General features: G+C 36.0%; 1 protein-coding gene across 1 annotated transcript in view; it reads left to right on the top strand.

Moving 5' to 3' along the window:
* Positions 1–25,523, top strand: part of LOC141398037 (tRNA dimethylallyltransferase) — a 551,700-nt gene that overhangs the window by 492,214 nt on the left and 33,963 nt on the right. Inside the window, exon 5 of the mRNA XM_073975142.1 lies at positions 24,074–24,212. Coding sequence (XP_073831243.1) covers positions 24,074–24,212 — 139 coding nt within the window. The remainder of the gene's footprint in view (positions 1–24,073; positions 24,213–25,523) is intronic.

Raw genomic sequence — 25,523 nt, forward strand, 5'->3', positions numbered from 1 at the left:
TGATATTTTGAAAGTTTAAACCAGGGGTACAAAACATTATAACAGGTACAAGCATTCCTTGCAAAAAATCAGGCAGCATACGTCCACGTTTTCCCAAAAGCCCCATGTAAGGGTATTCAATTTAAGATTTTTAAGATTTTAGTCAGTGTTGCTCTGAAATGAATGTAACTTGGTATTTTAGAATTTCTATGGCATTTGGAATGGTGACAAAGTCAACACTTTATAAACATGTTGTCAACAATTGACATTGTTTATATTGACAGCTGATAGCCCAACAAAGCATATACTTATTTATTCTTCATTTTCTTATTTGTTTGGTGTAAAATAATTTTGGCGGTTCGTAAAAAATGTGCTTTTGTGAAAAAATCAATAAAATATCGTGAGTTTAACGAGTGATTAGGTATGAGCAAAAGAAATTATAAAAGCAAGTAAAAAAATGGACAATTCAATATCAAAATACAAAATACGGCTGACAACATTTGTGGTGAAACTTCGACAATTACACATTTTGTGGAACCTTTAGAGAAGATGGTGAAGCCAGAAGAATATTTTGTCCCCTCTCGCTGGAAATTCTGAACGCAACTTACATCTGTTATTTGGACACAACATAGAAATGAGTTACAATGTTGAAGGATTATTTGGGAAAAATCCATTGTTTATACAGCTGCAATAGGTAAGAAAATTTAAGGATATTTCGTTTATTCATGTTTATTACTTACTTACTTTGCTGGCCCATTACAGAACATTTGTTCCATAGACCAAACTAAGAAAAGATCTCCAATTCTCTCTTTTTAGTGCTTTGTTTTCTGGAATACCGCGCCATCATCTGCTTGTTTGCGCCTGCCAATTCTGCGTGCACCGCCATGTGCCTCGAATTTATACGCCTTTTTAGCGGGCTCATCATCGCTCATTCTTATTACACTATGCAACACTGAAAATGCAAACAACTTCTAGTGTGCATTTTTTGAAAGTACATAGTTAGGCTATAAAAACCCTCGTAGGGGTTTGTCCTGTCAGATCCAGTTCGGACTTTATGTCCTCATCTAAACCGGGCTAAATTTACACTTTTTTACACTGATCAGGCCTTTATCTCAGAAACGAATCGGAATTTGGCCTTGCTATCTTTAGCAATATTGTAGCCCTAAACTAGTAGAACTTATCTTTTGAAAAAACCACATAAGAAAAACTCCATCTAGGACATCAAAATCTTGAAATATAGAAAATTTTACGTAATTGCTGAAATTCTGGTCAGTATCGCCTAAACTATTGGGAGTTGAACCAAGTAACCTTTTGCTAAAATCTTCCGAATAAAGTTCTCAACAATTCTTTAGAACATTCTGAAACTCTAAAATGCTTGCTTCACGTTGTTTCGGCGGTATTTTGCATCATATCTTTTACAGCACGTATTTCAAACACAGTTCACACCAACAGTTTATTCTCGCATTTCGGATTTCACTACATTATTGACATTTTTATTAAATCGTCGTTGAAAAATGTGCTGAAAACAACGGCATAGAGACATTTTACAACAATGACATGTTCTGAAGAGTTGTGTATTACATTCCAGGGAATATTTTTCCAAAACAAAATATTCCGAAAAAATTAACGGTTTTGGAGATACGGTGCGAAATGTATAAAAATTGTGGAATTTTGCATATATTTTGAAATTTGAGGCAATAAATGTAGTTTTTCGAGTTCATTATTTCTCCAAATATTTTATTCTTGTTGTTATCTACAAATATTCTTCAGAGGTCAGACGAAGATTCGCATCGGTTTCAGAGATATAGCCCCGAATTTCTTTAAAAACTCAATATTTAACCATGTTTAGATGGGGTCAAAAAATCCGAGCTGGATCTGACAAAACAAAACCCAACTAGGGTTTCTTGTCGTTTGGGTCTGTACATTCAAAAAATCCTCAGTTCAAGATGTTTGCACAAGATCACCTTAAAAATGTTGCACAGTGTTATATGGCCTAGCCAACGCAATCGCTGCATCTCGATACGTTTAACTATATTGATGTCGTTGTATAGCAGATACAGCTCGTGGTTCATACGACGTCGATATTCACCGTCAACGCAGATTGGTCCGTAGATATTTCGAAGAATTTTTCTCTCAAACACGGCAAGCACTGCCTTATCTGCTTGCGCAAGTACCCAGGCGTCGGAACCATACATCAGCACGGGTAGTATCAGTGTTTTGTAAAGCGTTATTTTTGTTTTACGAGTTGTGGCTTTGTTTTTCAAGTGCTTATTTAAGCCAAAGTAGCATTTGTTGGCCAATACAATTCTTCTTTTTATTTAGCAGATTCTCCTTCGACCTTCATAAAGGTATCGGTTACTTCTTTTACTAATCGTTCCATGATGTCTATATCATCAGCATAAGCAAGTAACATGTGGCTATTGGTGTAGATTGTGCCACTTCTTTTGACGTTTGCCTTTCGTATAACCTTTTCTAGCAGGATGTTGAAAAGATCACACGAGAGGCTGTCTCCTTGCCTGAAACCTCTTTTGGTACAAAACTCTTCGGAGAGGTTCTTTCCTATTTTAACTGAAGAATGAGCTTTGCGGGGATACCAAATTCAGACATTGCTTGGAATACCTTTGAACGTAGCGGGCTGTCGAAGGCTGCTTTATAATCGACAAAAAGGTGGTAGGTGTCGATCTGCATCTCTTAGGTCTTCTCCAGGATTTGCCGCAGGGTAAATATCTGATCAATAGAGGACTTGCTAGGTCTAAAGCTGCATTGGTATGGTCAAATTATTTGGTTGGCCATGGACTTTAGTCGTTCGCACAATATCCCTGAAACTATCTTGTAGGCGATAGGGAGAAAACTTATGCCCCTATAGTTGGAGCATAAAGTCTTATCTCCTTTCTTACCTGTATCAGTTACTAGATTACCTTGCTGGATGTGCCAGTTCCAAAGCCATCAGTTTGATGTTTCACTTCATGACTTTATTCTGTCTCCTGTACATCTCAATTTGTTCACACTCCCGCTTTTCCATCTCTCTCTTTTTCCTGCGTTTCTCCTCTCTCTCCTTATATGTTATCGGGACGAGGAGTGCTTTGATTAAGCAGTTGGGCCAGTTGAGTGGATGTATGCTGTGGCTATCTGTTGTGATTGCTGCTTGCCGATGTCCAACTTCCGTGTTGTGTCTGTTCGCACTTTATTTGCTACGTTTAATCTGGTACGTATCTTTGCTGCAACAAGGTAGTGGTCCGAGTCTATGTTTGCACCATCTATCACAACGTGATCAATTTGATTTCTTGTTCTTTGATCTGGCGACAGCCGGGTGCCCTTATGAATATCGAGATGCTGAAATATGGTGCGGCTAACAACCATGTTTCTTGCAGCTGCAAAGTCTATCAGTCTCATACCATTGTCAGATGTTTCACTGTGGAGACTGAATTTCCCGACAGTTGGGCCAATTTTGGCATTAAAATCGCCTAGTATAATTTTAATGTCATGAGCAGGGCAGCGGTCATAAGTTTCTTCTAAGCGCTCGTAAAATATATCTTTGGTCTGTTCGTCCTTGTCTTCAGTGGGAGCATGAGCGCAAATAAAGCTGATGTAGAAGAATTTTGCTTTTAATCGAATTGCAGCGAGCCTTTCATTCACTGGGGTGAAGCTGGAGACCAGATGTTTTAATCTACGACCAACTACAAATCCGCAACCAAACTCATGCTTTATGTCATGGCAGCTATAATACAGTGCGTCACCTTTAGGTGTTGTTGTGACGCCTTTCCTTTCCATCGTATTTCCTGTATGGCAGTAATATCGGCCTTGTACTTTTCAAGTACATCTGCCAATGCGTAAACTGCACCTTCTCTATAAAGAGTGCGAACATTCCAGGTGCAGATTCGCAGATCATGGTCCTTAAAACGTTTGCGGGGTTCGTCAACTTTAGAGGGGTTTGTTCTTCTTTTCTTTCGTTTTTATACCCTACACCACTATGTGGGGAGGGTATTATAAGTTGGTTTTGGCCAAAAAGTTTGTAACGCATCGAAATAATGGTCGTAGACCCATACTTATATATATCAAAATGAATGTCTCGATGAGCTGAGTCGATCTGGCTATGTGTGTCCGTTCGTCCGTTCGTCCGTCCGTTCGCCCGTCTGTCCATCTAAACCTTGTAATCACGCTACAGGCCGCAATTTTGATCGGATCGTCACGAAATTTTGGGTGTTGATGGGAGTACCGGAGGGGAAGAAGCCTATTGATTTTGGTGATGGTCGGATAATATTTAGGGGTCGGAATGGGCAAAAAACATATGTGGATAAAAAGACAACGTTTTTTTTTCAAAGCTAATATCTCATCTTCTATAAGGGGTATACCAAAAGCAAAACCTGACAATGAAAGTAGAAAATATCGCCTTTCTAATGATGTAAAGTAGGTTCTTGTAGGTGATCAAACGACGAAGATATCACAATAGTCGCAAATAAACCCCAAATTTTCATGTTTGCGATTTTAGTTATAATGACGAATATCACAGCTTTGGCTGGGGACTTTCCAAAAGCAACGCCTGACTATGAAAGTAGAAGATTCCACCTTTACAACGATGCAAACTAGGTCGGCGTAGGTGACCAAATAGCGGAGATATCAAAATAGTCGGTAATTCATCCCATTTTTTCATTTTTTTGGAAATCACGCTACAGGCCGCAATTTTGATCGGATCGTCACGAAATTTTGAGAGTTAATGAAGATCTCAAAGAGGAAGAAGCCTATTGATTTTGGTGAGGGTCGAATAATATTTAGGGGCCGGAATGGGCAAAAAACTTATTTGGATAAAAAGACAACGCTTTTTTCCAAAGCTAATATCTCATCTTCTATAAGGGGTATACCAAAAGCAAAACCTGACAATTAAAGTAGAAAATATCACCTTTCTAACGATGTAAAGTAGGTTCTCGTGGGTGATCAAACAACGAAGATATCACAATAGTCGCAAATAGAACCCAAATTTTCAGTTTTGCGATTTTAATTATAATGACGAATATCACAGCTTTGGCTGGGGACTTTCCAAAAGCAAAGCCTTACTATGAAAGTAGAAGATCTCATCTTTACAATGATGATAACTAGGTCGGCTTAGGTATCCAAATAACGGAGATATCTCAATATTCGATAATACATCCCATTTTCCATTTTTTTGAAAATCACGTCACGAAATTTCGAGGGTTAATGAGGGTCTCACAGTGGAAGAAGCATATTGATTTTGTTGATGGTCGGATAATATTTAGGGGTCGGAATGTGCAAAAACTTTATTTGGAGAAAAAGTCAACATTTTATTCCCAAGCAAATATCTCAGCGTCTATAAGGGGTCTACAAAAAGCAAAACCTGGCAATGAAAGTATAAAATATCACCTTTACAACAATGTAACGTAGGTTGTCGTAGGTGGTTTAACAACGAAGATATCGCAATATTTGCTAATAAAGCCCACCTTCTCATTTTTGCGATTTTAATAATAATGACGGATATCACACCTTTGGTATGGGGACCTTCTAAAAGCAAAGCCTGACAAAGAAAGTAGAAAATCCCATCTGCAAAATAGGTTGGCTTAGGTAGTCAAATAATAGAGATATCGCAATAGTCGTTAATGCATCCCTTTTTTCACTTTTTCTGCAATCACACTACAGGTCGGAATTTTGATCGGATCATCACGAAATTTTCTCACAGAGATAGAAGCCAATTGATGTTGGTGATGTCGACAGTAGTCAAATATAAAATTAAATATTAATTATTTTGGTTCAGTTCGCCTTAAGTCATTTGGTATAAAAGCCAGATAAGTGAAAACTTTCGTATCTCCATAAAAGAAATGTTTTCGAGTGAAAAGATTATTCACAGAGGTAGTGGTGTAGGGTATCACATAGTCGGCCCCGTACCGACTATAGCCTTTTCTCACTTGTTTTCAATATTAAATGTTTTTTCTTTAAACAAAAGTATAAACGTACTATATAGTTTTTAATCTATAAAAAGTTCCAAATAGACCAAAAAACTTAGTAGTGAAAATCTGGTACCAATGTCTGAATATGACCCTTTATGAACTATTGACTCACCACCTCCAATATCTCTATTGACTCAATAATTGCAATGTCTCTACTGACTCACTACCTCCAATGTCAACACATGGTCCCTCAGCCACTACTGACTTTCGAATGGCAGGTTCATACAAAATGTCTATAGGAAATTATATGAGTTGTCTACAGTTTGCCAGTAGTACTGTTGACAATGTCAGTAGTAAGTCAGTATAGATTCACTATAGACACTTCCTACAGGGTATTTACTTTAATACAGTGGTGAAGTTGAGTATAAAAAGCTTTTTTCATCTTAAATCGACCTGAAACCAATATTTTTCTAATAGTCCGTTTACATATAACTAGATTTTATAAACCCACTAGGTTTCAAATCTCAATTCACTTGCGCATACGCCAAAATCCTTATAAAAAGTTTAACCCGGCAAAAACCTAAAGGTGATCTGATCCGTTTACTTTGTTTTAAATGAAATTATTTTTAATGTCAATAGTTAAAATGATAACAGACATCTCACAACCTGTCCCACCTACCAATTTATACTACTGACAAAAATTAACCATTTTATCTGAAACTATAATTGCTTGCACGCTCTTAGCCAATACCGACATTTAAATCGTTGTATGTATGTATGTTTGTTTTTCTAAAATATGTAAAACTGCATGTGTAGTTTGTTTTTTTTTTTTCTTTAAGTCACTAAATACAATTTTTCTCATACTACACGCCTAATAGTGAACAAATAGTGAGTCAAAGCAAAATACGCTGCCTACACTTATTTCATGTTATTGTTACAGTGATGGGAAATATTTAGCACATGGCGAAAAAATAGAATCAGAAAGGTTGTGTTGCCTAGCACTGAACTACAAGATATCCTTGATGGTCCTGTTACTAAAAAAATATAACATTAACTTTGTAATGTGTAAAAGCCCCAGGAAATTAAGCAGTTATTTTTGTTTGAGACTCATGCATTTGTCATGCATATCTATTGTTGGCCACCTCTGCCTTATTAAATAATTTCCTTCATTGTTTTAATTTTTTCGCCTCTAACCATATATGGACCTAAAAATACTACAGAACAATAAAAAACGCCCAATGCCATTGCTAAAATGTTAGAAATCACTTTATGAATGAATTTTGTAGTATTTTGTTGCCTATCTTCGTTTGCGTATTCTTTTTACATTTCCCATATAAGTTTCGACGTAAATACATAAGTACATACGACGTCTGATTCTATATGTATGAATTTTTGCATATTTTAAATTGTTATTGTTCTGTTCACTCTTTCTCGTATGTATTTTTAGAATTTACAATAATTGTTGTTGTCGCATGCATCGTATGAATGACTTAATGAATGAATAAACGAAAATGCATTGACAGATATTCAGATAAAATAACATGTATGAATGGGTGCCTGTATGTAAATTCATTGATAGCTGCTACATTTTTACACGTGGCTGGATGTGCATCCCTTCATTTAAATGAATGTATAATTTAAACGATTATCTTGTAAATATATTTACACGAGCAGATGTGAATTCACATGCATGCGTTTGAATGTATATTTCAGTGTCAAGCCGTCCGTTCCAGACAAACTGACTCTATGAGAAATATAAAAATCAGAACATCTTTAATTATACATAGGTACAGTATGCAAAGTTCATATTCGTACACACTTCAAAAATGAATAAAATCATTATTTATTCCATATTTTTTTATGAAAATATGAAACATTTGATGGGAATTACAATAACAAAGAAAGATTTAAAAATATCGAAACCATTTTTTAATTTATTCCTTCATTTACGTATAGATGGCGCCATTTCGTTCAAACTTCGGGAATAATTTGCCACAGTTAATCATTTTTCTTAAATATTTCGAATGTTCGTTCGACTTTTTATTCGTGCAAATATCGTTATTTTTACATTTTTCTACAGCACAGATATTGAAAAATACGGAAAAATGAAAAATTAGTGGTATTTTGTTTAAAAAATCCTTAAATACCCGAAATATATGGTGCTTTTAGGTGTACGAATACGAACTTTGCCACCCGTCTATTTCCAAATGAAGGAATAAATTCAAAATTTGTTCCGATATTTTTAAATCGTTCTTCGTTATAGCAATTTTCATCAATTGTTGCATATTTGCATAAAAAATATGGAATAAATAACAATTTTATTCATTTTTTAGGGGTGTACGAATATGACCTTGCATACTGTATGTATATTGATTAGGCCGGGGCGATTTGTATGGAAGGAAAAAAGTGTTATCGGGCGCCTGGAGTTTCTGGTTCTTGGGATTGTACTGAGCAAAAAATTCAACTAGACCATATGTCTACGCTGAAAATCGAGCCCCCGGATTTTAACTTGAAGTTTTTTTTCAAGGATTTTTGGATATTTTGGCATATAACAACCCAACCACTGAGATTTTCGATCCAACACAAAGACAACAATTGTAGCCAAGACAATAATAAAGAACTCTCTAGTACATCGCAAAAGCATTGGAATGCTCTTTTAGGTAGTTATGGCCTCGAGAAGGTTCACATTTTTCGGAAAATATCGATAAATGACACAAAATGGGACTCAAAGTCAGTGGGTGGAAAATTTATTTTGGAGATGAAAGCCCTTGCTGAGTTTACTAAGAACCCTTACCATTTTCATTTTTCAATAGCGCAAAATTATAAAAATGTTATATTTCTTATTTTTCCTACATTTTACCTAAAACTATAATGTTTTTTGTTTTTTTTTTTCAATATTTATTTTGAAAATTATGAGAAATTCATTTAAACAAAGAGCTTTTTTTGTTCTAGCTTCGGAACCAACAAAGTTGTAATCAGCTACTTGCTGTCATTTGATTGACCATTTTATTAGCTTTCTAATGATATACATATACGGTTAATCGGTTACTTAAAATCGGTTTTAATATCAGAATATCCGGTTCAAAAATTTAGATAACCGGATCTATCCTCCAATAAAATTTGTTATTAACGTGTTCGTCATTACAAGAGCTATTTATGGTAAGTATTTCAGAAGCACCACAGACCAATAACGAAAATACCTAAAAACAAAACATAGTTTTCTGAACAAAAACAGGGTAAATGTCAAAAAGGACCATGAAAACGGGGAAATATCGATTGGTCATCAATGAGAACCGTACCTAAAATCTTCTGAACAACATTTTTGTAGAATATTTGGATGCTGTAAAATCTCGTCTTGTGGTACTTTTACTACGGTTCAAAAAATAAAGGACAAGAAAGGAATTGAGTTAGAGGAATGAAATATTCTACAAAAAGATTCACCACTCGATTTGACATGTTATGTCAAAATGAAGCTACAATAACGCTTTAGAGAGATATAAAGTTATTTTATCAAAAATTAAGTGGACAAAATTAAACCATTAATCACGCAATATCTTGGAAACTTGACCTATGGTGAAAATTTCCTTTTGGGTTCTTAGTACACTCACCAAGGGCTTTCATCTCCAAAAGAAAATTTCCACCCACAGACTTTGAGTCCCATTTTGTAGTAGCACGGTGTCATTTATCGATATTTTCCGAAAAATGTGCACCTTCTCGAGGCCATAACTACCTAAAAGAACGTTCCAATGCTTTTACGATGTACTAGAGAGTTTTTTTATTATTGTCTTGGCTACAATTGTTGTCTTTGTGTTGGATAGAAAATCTCAGTGGTTTGCTTGTTATATGCCAAAATATCCAAAAATCCTTGAAAAAAAAAACTTCAATTCAAAATCCGGGGGCTCGATTTTCACCGTAGCCATATGGTCTAGTTGACTTTTTTGCTCAGTACTGGTGTTCAAATCGCCCCACTCCAATATTGATTTTTATTTTACTTTGCCATTTCTTTTGGATTATGCTCAATAGAAACTGAAATATTCCTTGTCCCTTCGGGGTGTTTTGGGAACAAGTCACATATTGGTAACCTCATTTGTAATGGTAAAGTTTGATATGTTTCAGCATAAACGTACTCAGTACAGTTTGACGTACCACCAAGTGTTGCGTTGTTTACGTTAACCTCAAAAAATCAATTTGGCAAAAAATGGAATTTACTTGTGAACATTTTCGTCCAACCATTTTTCGACGTGGATAATCACGGCAAGAGTGCATCGATCAAATTAAAAATTTGTAAGGCGATGGAGCACCATCCTATAGTACAATGAAAAACTGGTTAAATGAATTCAATCGTGGCCGACACTCACTAAAAAACGAAGGCCGTGAGGGTCGTTCAAAAATGGCCGTTGTGCCAGAAAAAAATTAAGCCGCGCGTGAACGGAGAATGCAATATCGTCATCTGATATAACGTGAGATAGAGGCATCCTTTGATGTTTATTCCAACAACTAACATTTGATATTGGATAAACACCTGGCGGCAAAAATGGATTTTTCTCGTTAGATCCAGCAAAATTGGACAACCGCTCAAAAAGTCGCCTGTCAGTTGGTTCAAAGAAATTGAGCATAAAATCGATCGCGGTGCTTCAAACGATGTTTGTAAGACCGTCACAGACGACGAATCTAGGATCTATGCTTAGGAGCCTGAAACAAAGCAGGAATCGACCGTTTAGCTCTTCGAAAGCGAGCCAAATCCAATGATGTTGTTCATGTAAGAAGCACTTCGAAGCAAATTGTCGCCTGTTTCGCCTGTGAGAAATTCGAAAAACGAACAAGAGAAGTCGAACCTTTCTGCATCACGACAATGCGATCTCTCACACATCGATTCAAACCAGCGCCTGTTTGACCGGAACTATTCGTATGAGCCCGAAAAAACAGCAATCGCCAGAAGATGCTGTAGAAACGTTCAAAAGCAACTTTTTCCAATGGGAGTGGAAAAGTGCTTCAACAAGGGGTTTGAGCGCATACATGAGTGTATAAATCATGATGGAGAATACTTAAGAAAACACTTAACCCATTTTATACCCTCAACATTTAGGCTAACGAGGGTATATGGCAAAACCCAAAATTCCTTTGCAATTCCATTTGAAAATAATTAAAAAAAAATTTTTGCGTGCACATCTACAATTTTTGGTACTGAGTTTATAGAAAAAATGCTGGCTTCAAATCTGTTCGCGTTCACAAAATTGGACGATGCGCGCAACAGTTATAGCGGTTTTTATTCTCATATAAAGAAAAAATATTTAAAAATGTCTTATTTGTTGTTATAAGAAAATGTATCATAAATCGTTAACAGCATTCCATATATATTCATAGAGTTTAAATATTTACTAAATTTATTATTATTTTCGCGGAAAATCAACAAATAATAAACAAATATTGAAGTAAATCCAAATTATTCTGTCTGAGAGTCCGTACAAACCCCCAACCAAATTTATAGAGGCTGTACACATAAATTGTATATTATAGCAACAAAAGAGAAATACTTATTGTTAGACAATATTGTTGCAAATATATTTTTTGGTTTGATTCGCAAAATTAGAAAAAAATATTTGGGAGTTCTCCAACTATTTCGCTAAAATCCCATACGACAATTAATGTACTCTACTAAAACTTCATCAATAAATGTGGTAAGATACCTATATTACTCGCGTATCTCTGTAATTTATGACACGCGTTTTCGCAAATATTATAACCTTGTATAAAGGATTCCATATATGTAACCAGTAAGGAAAGGATCAATGTCGGGCGGGGCCGACTATATGATACCCTACACCACTGTGAATATGTAAAATATAAATCGGAGCTATATCCAGATCTAAACCGATTTTGATATAATTTGGCACATTTATTTCCAGACCGAATTCAGTCACACATTCCAAATATCATTGAAATCGGACTTATATAGCGTGTTTGGAGCAGCAAATACGCGAAATCGGCCGAAAATATATATGGGTGCTATATCCAAATCTGAACCGATTTCGATATAATTTGGCACATTTATTTCTAGACTGAATTCAGTCACACATTCCAAATTTCATCGAAATCGGAAATATATAGCGTGTTTGGTACAGAAAATACGTGAAATCGGCCGAAAATATATATGGGAGCTATGTCCAAATCTGAACCGATTTCTATATAATTTGGCACACTTATTTCTATACCAAATTCAGTCAAACATTCCAAATTTCATTAAAATCGGAGCTATATCCAAATCTGAACCGATTTCGATATAATTTGGCACATTTATTTTTAGACCAAATTCAGTCACATGTTCCAAATTTCATCGAAATCGGACATATATAGCGTGTGTGTTACAGCAAATACGTGAAATCGGCCGAAAATATATATGGGGGCTATACCAAAACTTGGACCGATATAGCCCATCTTCGAACTTGATCTTCCGACGGCTAAAAAAAATGGTATTCCCCAATTTTCAGCGAAATCGGTCAACAAATGTGACCTGTATGTTGCGAACGGACGGACGGACATGCATAAATCGACTCAGAAAGTGATTCTATGTATATCCCTAGAAGGAACTATGGGTCTATCTCGCTTCCTTTTGTATGTTACATACAAATGCACTAACACATAATACCCCTTACCACATAGTGGTGTAGGGTATAAAAATGTTCAAAGAAAATAGCGATTCAGTACGCGGATTTGTCAAAATATATTTTTGCTGATTTTCCTATTTTCAAGGTATCTATATCCGCGGTTCTAGTGGATTGATTCGATCTCGGAAGGGCTCATTAGATCCGTCGCGTAAAAAAAAACTAAATTCACGCGGAGTTAAAAGGAAATTGAATGACTGTTGAACATTTTAAACGCAAAAAATAGGTTTTTTAAGAAAATGCACGCATCGAATTTTAGCCTTTAGTCTCCAATTACTAGAATACGGTAAGGAGCACACTCATGAGATATACCTTAAACCACGTAGAATCACGAGTTCTATAATCCTATTATATTATTGTTTCACAAACATCCCATACGGACAAGGGAGACTTCTCTCATATCAGTGAGTGCACCACGATTCATAGTAGCTCAATGTTATGGGACCTACAGTTTATTGCCGAGTCCGAACGGCGTGTCCTAAGACACCACTTGTAGAGAAGTTTTACATGGCTGAAATACTCAGAAAATTCCGCCAACATTCCTGAGGGGTATTTTGTCAAAGTTGAAAATTTTGATGTTTGCCTGGCCGAGGAATCGAACCCACGACCTTCAGCGTGCAAGCGGGTGTGCATACCATTGCATCACGTTGGCACCTATTACGAGTTTGGAATCTTATCTTGTTTTTATTGAAAAAAAATTCAAAAGACCCCGAAATTCCGAGTTCAAATTGTCAGCATAAATTTTAGGTGGATGCAGTGGATATATCGAAAATTCATACACCAGGATCTTGTTGCCCATGGAGTATTCTGTGATTCTTTCTTTGGGGATAGCTCTATAAAATGTAAGGTTAAGCCAGAAATCGGAAGAGAAAAAAAAAACTTGTTGGCTTCAACCCATTTCTACAGATTTTTCTACATTGATGCCTACACAGCTTCCACGAAAATTAATTTTAATGGTCGACATTATGGGATCCCTCCTAAAACACTTCAGTTTAAAGAATTCTAAATAGGTGTAACTCGGATTCATCGATTGCAAAACATTTTTGGTTTTTACCATATATACCAAAATTAATGTCTCGACGAGCTGAGTCGATGTGGCTATGTGTGTCCGTCCGTCGGACCGTCTGTCCATCTAAACCTTGTAATCACGCAACAGGTCGCAATTTTAATCCGATCGTCACCAAATTTTGGGTGTTGATGAAGATCCCGGAGGGAAAGAAGCCTATTGATTTTGGTGATGGTGGGATAATATTCAGGTGTCCGAATGCGCAAAAAACTTATTTGGAGAAAACGGAGTATGGTTGTAGGTTGTCGCAGGTGGTCAAACAACGAAGATATCGTAATAGCGGCTAATAGAACATAACTTTTAATTTTTTCGATTTTAATAATAATGGCGAATATCACAGCTTTGGTTGGGGACCTTCCAAAAACAAAGTCTGACTATGAAAGTAAAAACATCTCATCTTTACAATGATGTGAAGTAGGTTGTCATAGGTGATCAAACAACAGAGATATCACAATAGTAGGGATGCATTACCCCTTTTTCCATTTTTTGTGCAATCACACATTGGTCGGAATTTTGATCGGATCCTCATGAGATTTTGGGGATTGAAGGGGGTCTCACAGAGAAAGAAGCCTATTGATGGTTGGTGTACATCCCACTTTTTATTTTTTTATTTGAGGTGTACTGGCGATGCACTTAATTTAGTAGGTTGTCATAGGTGATAAAACAACAGAGATATCACAATAGTCGGTAATGCATCCCTTTTTCCATTTTTTTGTGCAATCACACTACAGCTCGGAATTTTGATCGGATCCTCATGAGATTTTGGGGATTGATGGGGGTCTCACAGAGAAAGAAGCCGATTGTTGGTTGGTGTACATCCCACTTTTTTATACCCTCCACCATAGTATGGAGGGTATATTAAGTTTGTTTTTCCGTTTGTAACGCATTGAAATACTCATTTGCGACCCTATAAAGTATATATATTCTTGATCAGGGTAAAATTCTAAGTCGATCTGAGCACGTCCGTCCGTCCGTCCGTCCGTCCGTCCGTCCGTCCGTCTGTGGTAATCACTCTAGCATCCACAAAAATAGAGATAGGACGCTGAAATTTTGGGAAAATGCGTCTTTTGTTTGCAGGCAGGTCAAGTTCGATGATGGGCTATATCGGTCCACGTTTTGGTATAGCCCCCATATAACGGTACCCCCCGATTTACGGTATTTTGACGTTTTTAGCTACATTTTCAGACCGATTTGGCTATAATTTGACATTTAGGGTTCTTAAGTGTCAAAAAATATATATAACAAAACTTGTGGACATAGGTCCACGTTTTGGTATAGCCCCCATATAACGGTACCCCCCGATTTGCGGTATTTTGACGTTTTTATCTACATTTTAAGACCGATTTAGCTATAATTTGACATTTAGGGTTCTTAAGTATCAATAAACTTATATAACAAAAGTTGTGGATATAGGTCCACGTTTTGGTATAGCCCCCATATAACGGTACCCCCCGATATACGGTATTTTGACGTTTTAGCTACATTATCTGACCGATGTAGCTATAATTTGACATTTAGGGTTCTTAAGTGTTAATAAACTTATAAATTAGAAGTTGTGGACATAGGTCCACGTTTTGGTATAGCCCCCATATAACGGTACCCCCCGATTTGCGGTATTTTGACGTTTTTAGCTACATTTTCAGACCGATGTAGCTATAATTTGACATTTGGGGTTCTTAAAAGTCAATAAACGTATATAACAAAAGTTGTGGACATAGGTCCACGTATTGGTATAGCCCCCATATAACGGTACCCCCCGATTTACGGTATTTTGACGGGTTTAGCTACATTTTCAGACCGATTTAGCTATAATTTGACATTTGAATTTCTTAAAAGTCAATAAACTTATGTGACAAAACTTGTGGACATAGGTCCACGTTTTGGTATAGCCCTCATATAACGGTACCCCCGATTTACGGTATTTTGACGTTTTTAGCTATATTTTCAGACCGATATAGCTATAATTTGACATTTAGGGTTCTTAAGTGTAACTAAACTTATATAACAAAAGTTGTGGACCTAGGACCAAGTTTTGGTAAAGCCCCCATATAACGGTACCCCCGATTTACGGCATTTTGACGTTTTTATCTACATTTTCAGACCGATTTAGCTATCAATTGACATTTAAGGTTCTTAAATGTCAATAAACTTATATAACTAGTGGACATAGGTCCATGTTTTGGAATAGCCCCCATATAACGTTACCGCCCGATTTCAGGTATTTTGAGAATTTTACCAACAAGTTTTAACCGAATTATCTGTAGTTTGAACATTTGACATTTGAAATTCTTAGTGGTCACCACACCTTTCCACCAAAAATTGTCAAGAAAGCCCCCATATAACGGTACCTCCCGATTTTCAGTAATTTGATGATTTTAGCTACAATATTAAACCGAACAAGCAGTAATTTGACATTTGAAGTTCTTAGTGGTCACAACACCTCTCCATCAATAATTGTCAACATAGGTCCATGTTCGGATATAGCTCCCATGTAACGGTACCTCCCAATTTTCAGTAATTTGGCAATTTTAGCTACAATTTTTAACAGAACTAACTGTAATTTGACATATGAAGTTTGTAGTGGTCACCACACATCTGCATCAACAATTTTCAACATAGCCCCAATATAACGATACTTCCCTATTTTCGGTACTTTGAGGATTTTACTTAAAATGTTTAACCGTAGGTCCATGTTTTTGTATAGCCCCAAAACAAACCTCCCGATTTTCCGTACCTTAGCTTTATTTTTTGGACGAACTTTCTGTAATTTGAAATTTAAAAGTCAACAAAAATTCTGCAACAAAAATTGTTCATTTAAGTTCATATTTTCGTATAGCCCAGATACCTCCGAACTAGCTGTTAATGACATTTGAAGTTCCCACGTTATGTACCGATTTTCGATATTTTGAGGATTCTAGCTAAATTTTTTAACCGAATTAGGAGTTATTTGACATTAAAGTCTCCCATCAAAAACTGTCAACATAGGCCCATGTTTTATTATAACCCCTATATAACAGTACCTCCCAATTTCTAGCCCACCAAAAATTGTCAACAGTTAGATATAGGCACCATAAAAAAGGGCCTCCCGATGAAGCATTTTATGTACATTATCTGACATTTTAACGTACTCACTTAAAGTTGGGGAGAGGAATGAATATTTTATGGTGGAGGGTATGAAAAGTTCGGCCCGGCCGAACTTAATGCTTTTTTACTTGTTATTTTTTTATTTGAGTTGTACTGGCGATGCACTTAATTTGATATTTTTAATATTTTAAATTTTACCAGTCAAAAGATTATAAATAGGGGTAGTGGTGTAGGGTACTACATAGTCGGCCCCGACCCGACTATAGCCTTGGCTCACTTGGTTTTATTTTCCTTTTTTTCATAGTAGGATGTTTTTTCTAAGGGTGTTAAAAGCAGCTTACCAGGTGACACCATGGGGATGTCATTGTCTACTTGAGATGAAAGAGGGACAAAGATATGTCCTGGGCTTTGCCGGTCAGGGCCGTTGATTGGTATCCTTTATCCCATACGTCACACATACAGCTCATGTGGGCCAGGTTTCATCGTATTACTAATAGAGGATCGGTTTCGTTCATCATACCCTTAAAACCCCCGTATGATAGATAGTTACCCCGCATATTTATTAACATTATTTTATTTATTAATGTAATATGGAACTCTATTTTGAAATTTGAAACCAAATTCCAAAAAATATATAAAAATGTAATAAACGAAACAATTATATAGTTTTGTTTTCATTACCCACTTTCCCCCGATAGTTTTAAGCTTTATCGTCTTCCGACATTACAATATCGAATTTTATGACGGAAATTTACGATTTATTGGCGATTACAATTTGCTTAACTAGGAAGTATGTCAACTGTGGATTATGATTATGACTGTCGTAAATCAGAAACTCATACTTAAAAAGATTATCAGACTTGTTTAATGCGATTGAAGTTTATATGGTAAAACATATTGCTTGCAGACCATTGAATATAAGAAGGTCGTAAAAATTATCTAATATAAACAACAGCAACAACAACAATGCTTATCAATTACAATATCAAACAATGTTAATTCATAAAAAATGGAACAACACTACAGCGTCAATTACACCACAGTGACTAATAATAACAATAATTGATTCTTTTTTTACATTATAATGCATTAGGAAAATATTTCTGGCATGCAACAACACAGAACAGAACACTGATGATTTTAGTTTATTTTAGCTACAATGGTTTTTGAATAAATTGAAATTAAATTGTTGACACGATAATTAGAAAATAAGAACAGAAGCGGGACAAGAGGTGAATGGGAAGGCATAAAATATTTTGAAAATCTGAAAGATATTGGGTAAAAAATAGTTTTATTTAATTATTTCGGGAGCCAGCGTTCTGCAGTGGTTTGCACGTGCACGTAGGCAACATTTCCTGAGCCGTTCGGACTCGGCGAAAACTCATTGATATGAGAGAAGTTTCCCTTGTCCCTTCGGGGATGTTGAGGGAACATATGTAAGTACTTCTTTTGTTATATTTTATATTTTACTTATTTTACATCCCCGTCTCTGTTTCAAATTATAAAAAAATATTCTTAAATAAATTCCATTCATGCATTCCACCTGCCCGTTCATTCATTTTGTAAATTACACATAATGATGAATTACCAGATGAATGAATGAATTACACCTCGAACTTTGATTTTTTTGTTTTCAAAATTAGCAAAAGTACAAAGAGGCTAAATTGAAAATTTCAATGATTATTGAAATTGGCATGCAATGTAAACACTGCAACTATTTACACGTCCCAAAGTGAATGTCATTGATAGAATGGAACGAATTATCGTTATCTAATTGAATGAACGTGTTATTGTTGGGTATATACCCCTGTAGTATTCGTGTTTAAATATTTACATTTTTAGGGGGATTTACACAAATTTTATACATTATTGATATGAGAAATTTCGACACTTTTGACGTAATTTCAAAGACATTAAAATTTTTGCTAATTTTCAGCGCACTTTGATACGATCAACAATGCGATATAATGATTTTAGATCCAACTTTTGTTAAGGACAAATCAGTTTTAGATAATTTGGAGTTTATTAAGTTATGTCCGTTCGTCTGATTCGTTGACATACACAATAACCCTCGAACAGATTTGGAAACGATTGGACTAAATCGTTTCAAAGTTTCAGTTGGAAATTCATATATTTTGAATCAAAAGGTTACTTACTTACTTAGCTGGCCCTTTACAGAACATTCGTTCCATAGACCGAACTAAGAAAAGATCTCCAATTCTCTCTGTTTCATGCTTCGATTTTTGGAATACCGCGCCTTGTCATCTCTTCATCCACTTGTTTGTGCCATCTATTCTTTTGCCTGCCTATTATGCGTGCACCGCCTTGTGGCTCGAATTTATACGCCTTTTTAGCTGGTTCATCGTCGTTCATTCTTATGATATGGCCTAGCCAACGCAATCGTTGCATCTAGATACGTTTAACTATACTCATGTCTTTGTATAGCTGATATAGCTCGTGGTTCATACGACGTCGATATTCACCGTCAACACAAATCGGCCCGTAGATCTTTCGAAGAATTTTTCTCTCAAACACGCCAAGCACTGCCTTGACTACTTGCGCAAGTACCCAGGCTTCTGAACCATACATCAACACGGGTAGTATCAGTGTTTTGTAAAGCGTTACTTTTGTTTGACGAGTTGTGGCTTTGTTTTTAAAGCCATAGTAGCATCTGTTGGCCAATACAATTCTTCTTTTTATTTCACAACTGATGTAGTTTGTTGTGTTTACGGCAGTGCCGAGGTATACAAAGTCTTTTACTACCTCAAAATTATAGCAACGAACTTCAACAGTTGGTCCGATCTCAATGGACGCATTGCGCGTCGACACCATCAGCTTGGTCTTCTCGCCGTTTACCGCCAGACCCACTTTAGCAGATTCTCCTTCGACCTTCATAAAGGTATCGGTTACTTCTTTTACTAATCGTTCCATGATGTCTATATCATCAGCATAAACAAGTAACATGTGGCTATTGGTGTAGATTGTGCCACTTCTTTTGTCGTGTGCCTCTCGTATAACCTTTTCTAGTAGGATGTTGAACAGATCGCACGCAAGGCTCCTTGCCTGAAACCTCTTTTGGTACAAAACTTTTCGGAGAGCTTTTTTCTTATTTTAACTGAAGATCTTGTGTCAGTTAGAATCATTTCACAAAGCCGAATGAGCCTTGCGGGGATAACAAATTCAGACATTGCATGGAATACCTTTGATCAGAGGGGAGTGTCGAATGCTGCTTTATAATCGACAAAAGGTGATATGTGTCGATCTGAATCTCTTGGGTCTTCTCCAGGATTTGCCGCAGGTTAAATATGGTGGACTTGCCAGGTCTGAAGCCACATTGGTATGGTCCAATTATTTCGTTGACCATTGGCTTTAGTCGTTCGCATAATATCCCTGACACTATCTTATAGGCAATAGGGAGAAGACTTATGCCCCTATAGTTGGAGCATACAGTCTTGTCTCCTTTCTTGTAGACGGGACATGGATGCACAGGTTCCAATCGTCGGGTACGCTTTCTTCCTGCCAGATGGTGCTAACTAGCTGATGCATACACCTCCGGTTTTAAACAGCTCGGCTGGTAAGCCATCGGCTCCTGCTGCTTTATTATTCTTCAGCCGGTTGATTGCTGTTTTTACCTCATCTTGGCCGGGCGGTATACATTCTATACCATCTTCTGGGATTGGGTCTGTGGTATCATCGTCTTCGCTACTATTGGATACCAGTAGATTGGAGAAATGTTCCTTCCATATCCTGAGCACGCTATCCGTATCTGTTACCAGATTACCTTGCTGGTCTCTACAGGAGGATGTGCCTGTACCAAAGCCATCTGTTTGATATTTCACTCTTTGGTAGAATTTTCGGACTTCATTCTGGCTCCTGTACATCTCGCTTTTCCATTTCTCTCTTTTTCTTGCGGAAAAGACGTTTCACTTCTCTCCTTTTCTCCCGATATCTCTCTCGTGCGCTACGCGTTGCTACTGATTGTAAAGTAGCTCAATATGCCGCATTTTTCTCTTCGGTAGCAGCACGACACTCCTGGTCATACCATGAATTCCTTTGTGGATGTCTCTGAAATCCAAGTGTGGATTTTGCGGCTGTTTGCATGGAGTGGGCAATATTTTGCCATTGTGTTGTTATGTTATCGGGACAAGGAGTGCTCTCATTAAGCAATTGGGCTAGTTGAGTGGAATATGCTGTGGCTATATGTTGTGTTTGAAGTCTATCGATGTCCAACTTCCGCGTTGTGTATGTTCGTGCTTTATTTGCAACGTTTAGACGGGTACGTACCTTTGTTGCAACAAGGAAGTGGTCCGAATCAACGTTTGCGCCTTGGAACGATCGTACATCCAACACGCTCGATGAATGTCTTCCATCTATCACAACATGATAAATTTGATTACTTGTTCTTTGATCTGGAGACAGCCAGGTGCCCTTATGAATATCGAGATGATTAAATCTGGTACTGCTAACTGCCATGTTTTTTGCAGCTGCAAAGTCTATCAGTCTCTTACCATTGTCAGATGTTTCACTGTGGAGACTGAATTTCCCGACTGTTGGACCAAAGATATTCTCCTTTCCAATTTTGGCATTAAAATCACCTTGAATGATTTTATTGTCATGGGCAGGGCAACGGTCATATGTTTCTTCTAAGCGCTCGTAAAATATATCTTTAGTCTGTTCGTATTTTCTTCAGTGGGAGCATGAGCGCAAATAAAGCTGATGTTGAAGAATTTAGTTTTTATTCTAATTGCAGCAAGTCTTTCATTCACTGGGGTGAAGCTGGATACCAGATGTTTTAGTCTCCGACTAACTACGAACCCGCAACCAAACTCATGCTTTACTTCATGGCAGCTATAATACAGTGCGTCACCTTTAGGTGTTGTTGTGACGCCTTTCCCAATCCATTGCATTTCCTGTATGGCAGTAATATCGGCCTTGTACTTTTCAAGTACGTCTGCCAATGCGTAAACTGCACATTCTCTATAAAGAGTGCGAACATTCCAGGTGCAGATTCGCAGATCATGGTCCTTAAAACGTTTGCGGGGTTCGTCAACTTTACAGGGGTTTGTTTTTCTTTTCTTTCGTTTTTTCATAGTAGGCTGTTTTTTCTAACCCGACGCCCAAACCCAAGTTTTTGACGTTCTTACCTTTAACGGATGTTAAAGGCAGTTCCCCAGGTGACACCACGGGGAGGTCAGTGTCCACTTGAGATGAAAGAGGGACCAAGATAAATTCTGGGCTTTGCCATGTTAAAACCGGTCAGGACCGTTCCTTGATATCTTCCATCCCCTACGTCACCCAATCTTTTTAGTTTCGGAAGTCAAATTTCAATCGTCAACTTAAAATGTTTTAAAATGTCTGAATAGAAATCCTCCCCACAGAAATTAATCAATATGAATTGATTATTATTAGTTAAGATATTCTGCTCCCCCTCCTATGGAAACTTCTAACAATATGTATTATTAGTTTTGACTTAAACTATTGTACTTTGAAACAATAGTTTTACTTCTGACCAAAGCTAAATATTATAAATTCTAACAATATTTATTGTCCATTTTGACCAAAATTATTGTGAATTGCAACAATAAAAATATCGTTATTACATGTTTGACCCAAAACGTTATAGCGTCAAAGTGACAAGACATATTCATATTTAGAACACACAATATAGTCCATTTTGACAATAACTATTGTTGAACTGACAGTACAACATACCGATTCTAACAATATGTTTATAATATACATTGTATTTGTCTTCTTTAAGGCATTCAATTCATTCAGTTCCAAAATAAAAACTTACTCCCACTGTGTGACTTTTAGATCAATGAAAGTGAAAATAGCCGCGCCTATTACTGCAATGCAATCTATGTAACTCACCGCACAACAAGTTTCATTTTTATTGCCATACAATTTATGTTACACATGTCCATGTCCGCAGTGCCTTTCCTAGCTCAGTTCGCTTTACTTCAAGACACATTCTAAAGAATGAACTGAGTTTTGATTGAGACTAGGAAAACTTGTTTCGGACCAGTTTTCTTGTCATATCTATCGAAAGGCATGCCTTGTATTGTGAATGGACCAAATCCATGACCAAATTGCCAAACTAAGGAGTTAACCACAACAATGCAGACACAAATATTTGAAGCTAGTGAGCAACCAACTCACTCACATTCATGAGTGCTGAGGAAATTTTTCGAGGTTGGTCTTGTGGTATTTTATGAGATTTTCGTTGGCTTTTGTGTTTCTTCTAGGTACCAACAGATAAACTAAGTGAGATATGACAGACAACAGCAATAATGAAAATAAAACAATTTGTAACAAATTATGGCTTAAAGGGATATGGCCTGGAAATTTTTTTTCTGGTTATTTTTTACCGTCGACAATGAATGCATGAATGAACAAAACGAATTGTTGGTGGGCCGCACTTTTGATTCATGATAATCATAAATATGCAGATAAAATAGTAAGAATTCAATAAGGTGCAGTCATGACGGGAATTGAACTGAGAAAGACAAGGAAAGGAAGAAACAACGATAGCCTAGTAACCTAGTTTCAATATTGACACATGATATGAAATAGAGTTCTTAGACCACACAGAACGACAAATGATAAGTTGTAGAATTAAAGTGTTGTGAAAAGTGAAGGAATTGAAGGTAACCATATCAAAGATTAGTTGTTAAATATTGAATTTTCTTCGACCTTTATGTTATTATACTAAACTTTTTTTATTGAATTGAATTAATTGACCTCGAGCTTGATTCAACTAAAACAACAACATATCAAAGATTTGGAAATGGTACATTAAATACACGATCATGGTTCTTAAGTTCCAAAGTTCTATCTCTTTAGGTAAACTTACTTAACTTGTCATAATGAATGCATCTTCCCCCTTTTTACATCTTCTACATACATATTTGACATTATGTTTATACACTTGTTTCCTTTTATTTAAACATGTCTGTGATTTGTTATCATTGCTCAAGATCGTAACAGCAACAACAACAGCTAGCACAAACATGAACATGTTATTAAAATAACACAAGCCTATTAGTCTCCATTAGATTGTGATTCTTGTCATTTATTTCGAAATTATGTATATTCGATTTCGAAATTATGTATATTCAAAATGTTTTTAAAATAAACGCACATGCTCCCTCTCTCAAAATCGCTTAAACATTTATAAAATGTTGTCATTTTTTACACTTGATCCCTAAATTAAATACAGCGGATCAAACTGACAACATTTAACTAATGAATACAACATCTTAATGTTTTGTTTTGTTGACAAAATTAATTATTTCACTTTAAAAATTTGTATGTTGTTTTTTTTTTTTTTTTTTTTTTGTACATTATAGAAATGTTTTTCTTTTTTTTATTTATAATTTCAGAGCCATCGATTACTATCAGGAAACTGGTCAAACATTAAGTTCTAAATTGAAAGAACAACGACAACAGCCTGGTGGCAATCGTTTAGGTGGTCCATTGAGATATCCCCATACCATATTGTTTTGGTTACGTTGTAATCAGGTAAGCCAAATAATATTTAATTTAGACAGTATTTGTTCTTAAAGCTGAATTTAACGGACATACTTTCAAGCATATTGCTTTTTCTGTACCTTTCACTCAGACGTTAGCATTCGGGAAGGAAATATTCATCGTAGACCCTCTAAACTATATATGGGGGTTTCTGAGTGAAACCGGACAATTTTTCAAGATGTGGTTTTTGATTTCCCTTACTTTTTGTTGTGGTGATGTTCCAGATTTATCGTGCCTTGAAAATGTCAAATTCTATAAATACTATGTGCAAAGAAATATTCATAACTTCTTTAATATTGGTCCAAATAGAAAAAATCTTTTTTGTAATTTCTGTTGTTTTATCAGCTATCTATTAGAAAAAGTATAAAAATTTTTGCATAGTGAGCTTGGATGGAATTTTCGCGATTTAAAATTTAGAATAAATTTTATCAGTGATTGTACTCTTTGATTTTCGTAAAATTTTTTGTATTAAACTACGATTAATTATATTATTTTATATAATTAATTATTTTATAGCGGGATTCGAATGATTACTATTATTTCTTAAATTTTTAAAATTTGTCAATACAATTTTTCCTTTATACCAGTGTGAAACATTTGCTACTTTACCAAAAAAATAAATAGTTTCATTTATAAACATTTGTTTTGATGTTTTATTTACGAATTTATCTTAAACATCTTAAAAACCTCTTCATCTTGCGACTTAATGAAGGATTTAGCAATTAGTGTACCAGCATTAGTGCGTATTTAATACAGTTGAACCTCGATTATCCGTGAATCGATTATCCGGGAACCTCCATTATCCGTGATAGAAAATAAATGTTGGACTTTTTTCCATTTCTTCTATTTTTCTTTACAAACTTCATTACCCGGGAGTAAAAAAACACATTCCAATTAATCTGATTAGGCAAACAAAAGGTAAACAAACGAAAACTGGAAATTCTCCCGTATTACACAATTTGTGTATTTATGGTATTACAAAAGCCATGGGACAAAGTCAATTCAGATGAATATGTTGATGATGATATTTATTTATCCTTCTAAAATTTGGTGGATTGCCGAAACAAATTTAATAAAAGTTGCAGATTTTCATATTATTGTACAATATTATGTCATTTTTAATTAAAACTATGTTCAGAAACTGCATAAAAGCATTGCCTCCATTATCCGGGAAAATCGATTACCCGTAATGCCTCCGGTCCCGACCATAACGGATAATCGAGGTCCGACTGTATCTCAAATTCAAATCCTCTTTCGTATTTAAATAGCCATCTTCTGGTGAAAATATCACTTTAATATTTG

The sequence above is a fragment of the Musca autumnalis genome, unplaced genomic scaffold (genome assembly GCF_047663935.1).
Source record: "Musca autumnalis isolate F117 unplaced genomic scaffold, ASM4766393v1 scaffold_3, whole genome shotgun sequence".
In the NCBI taxonomy this organism is placed as follows: Eukaryota; Metazoa; Arthropoda; class Insecta; order Diptera; family Muscidae; genus Musca; species Musca autumnalis.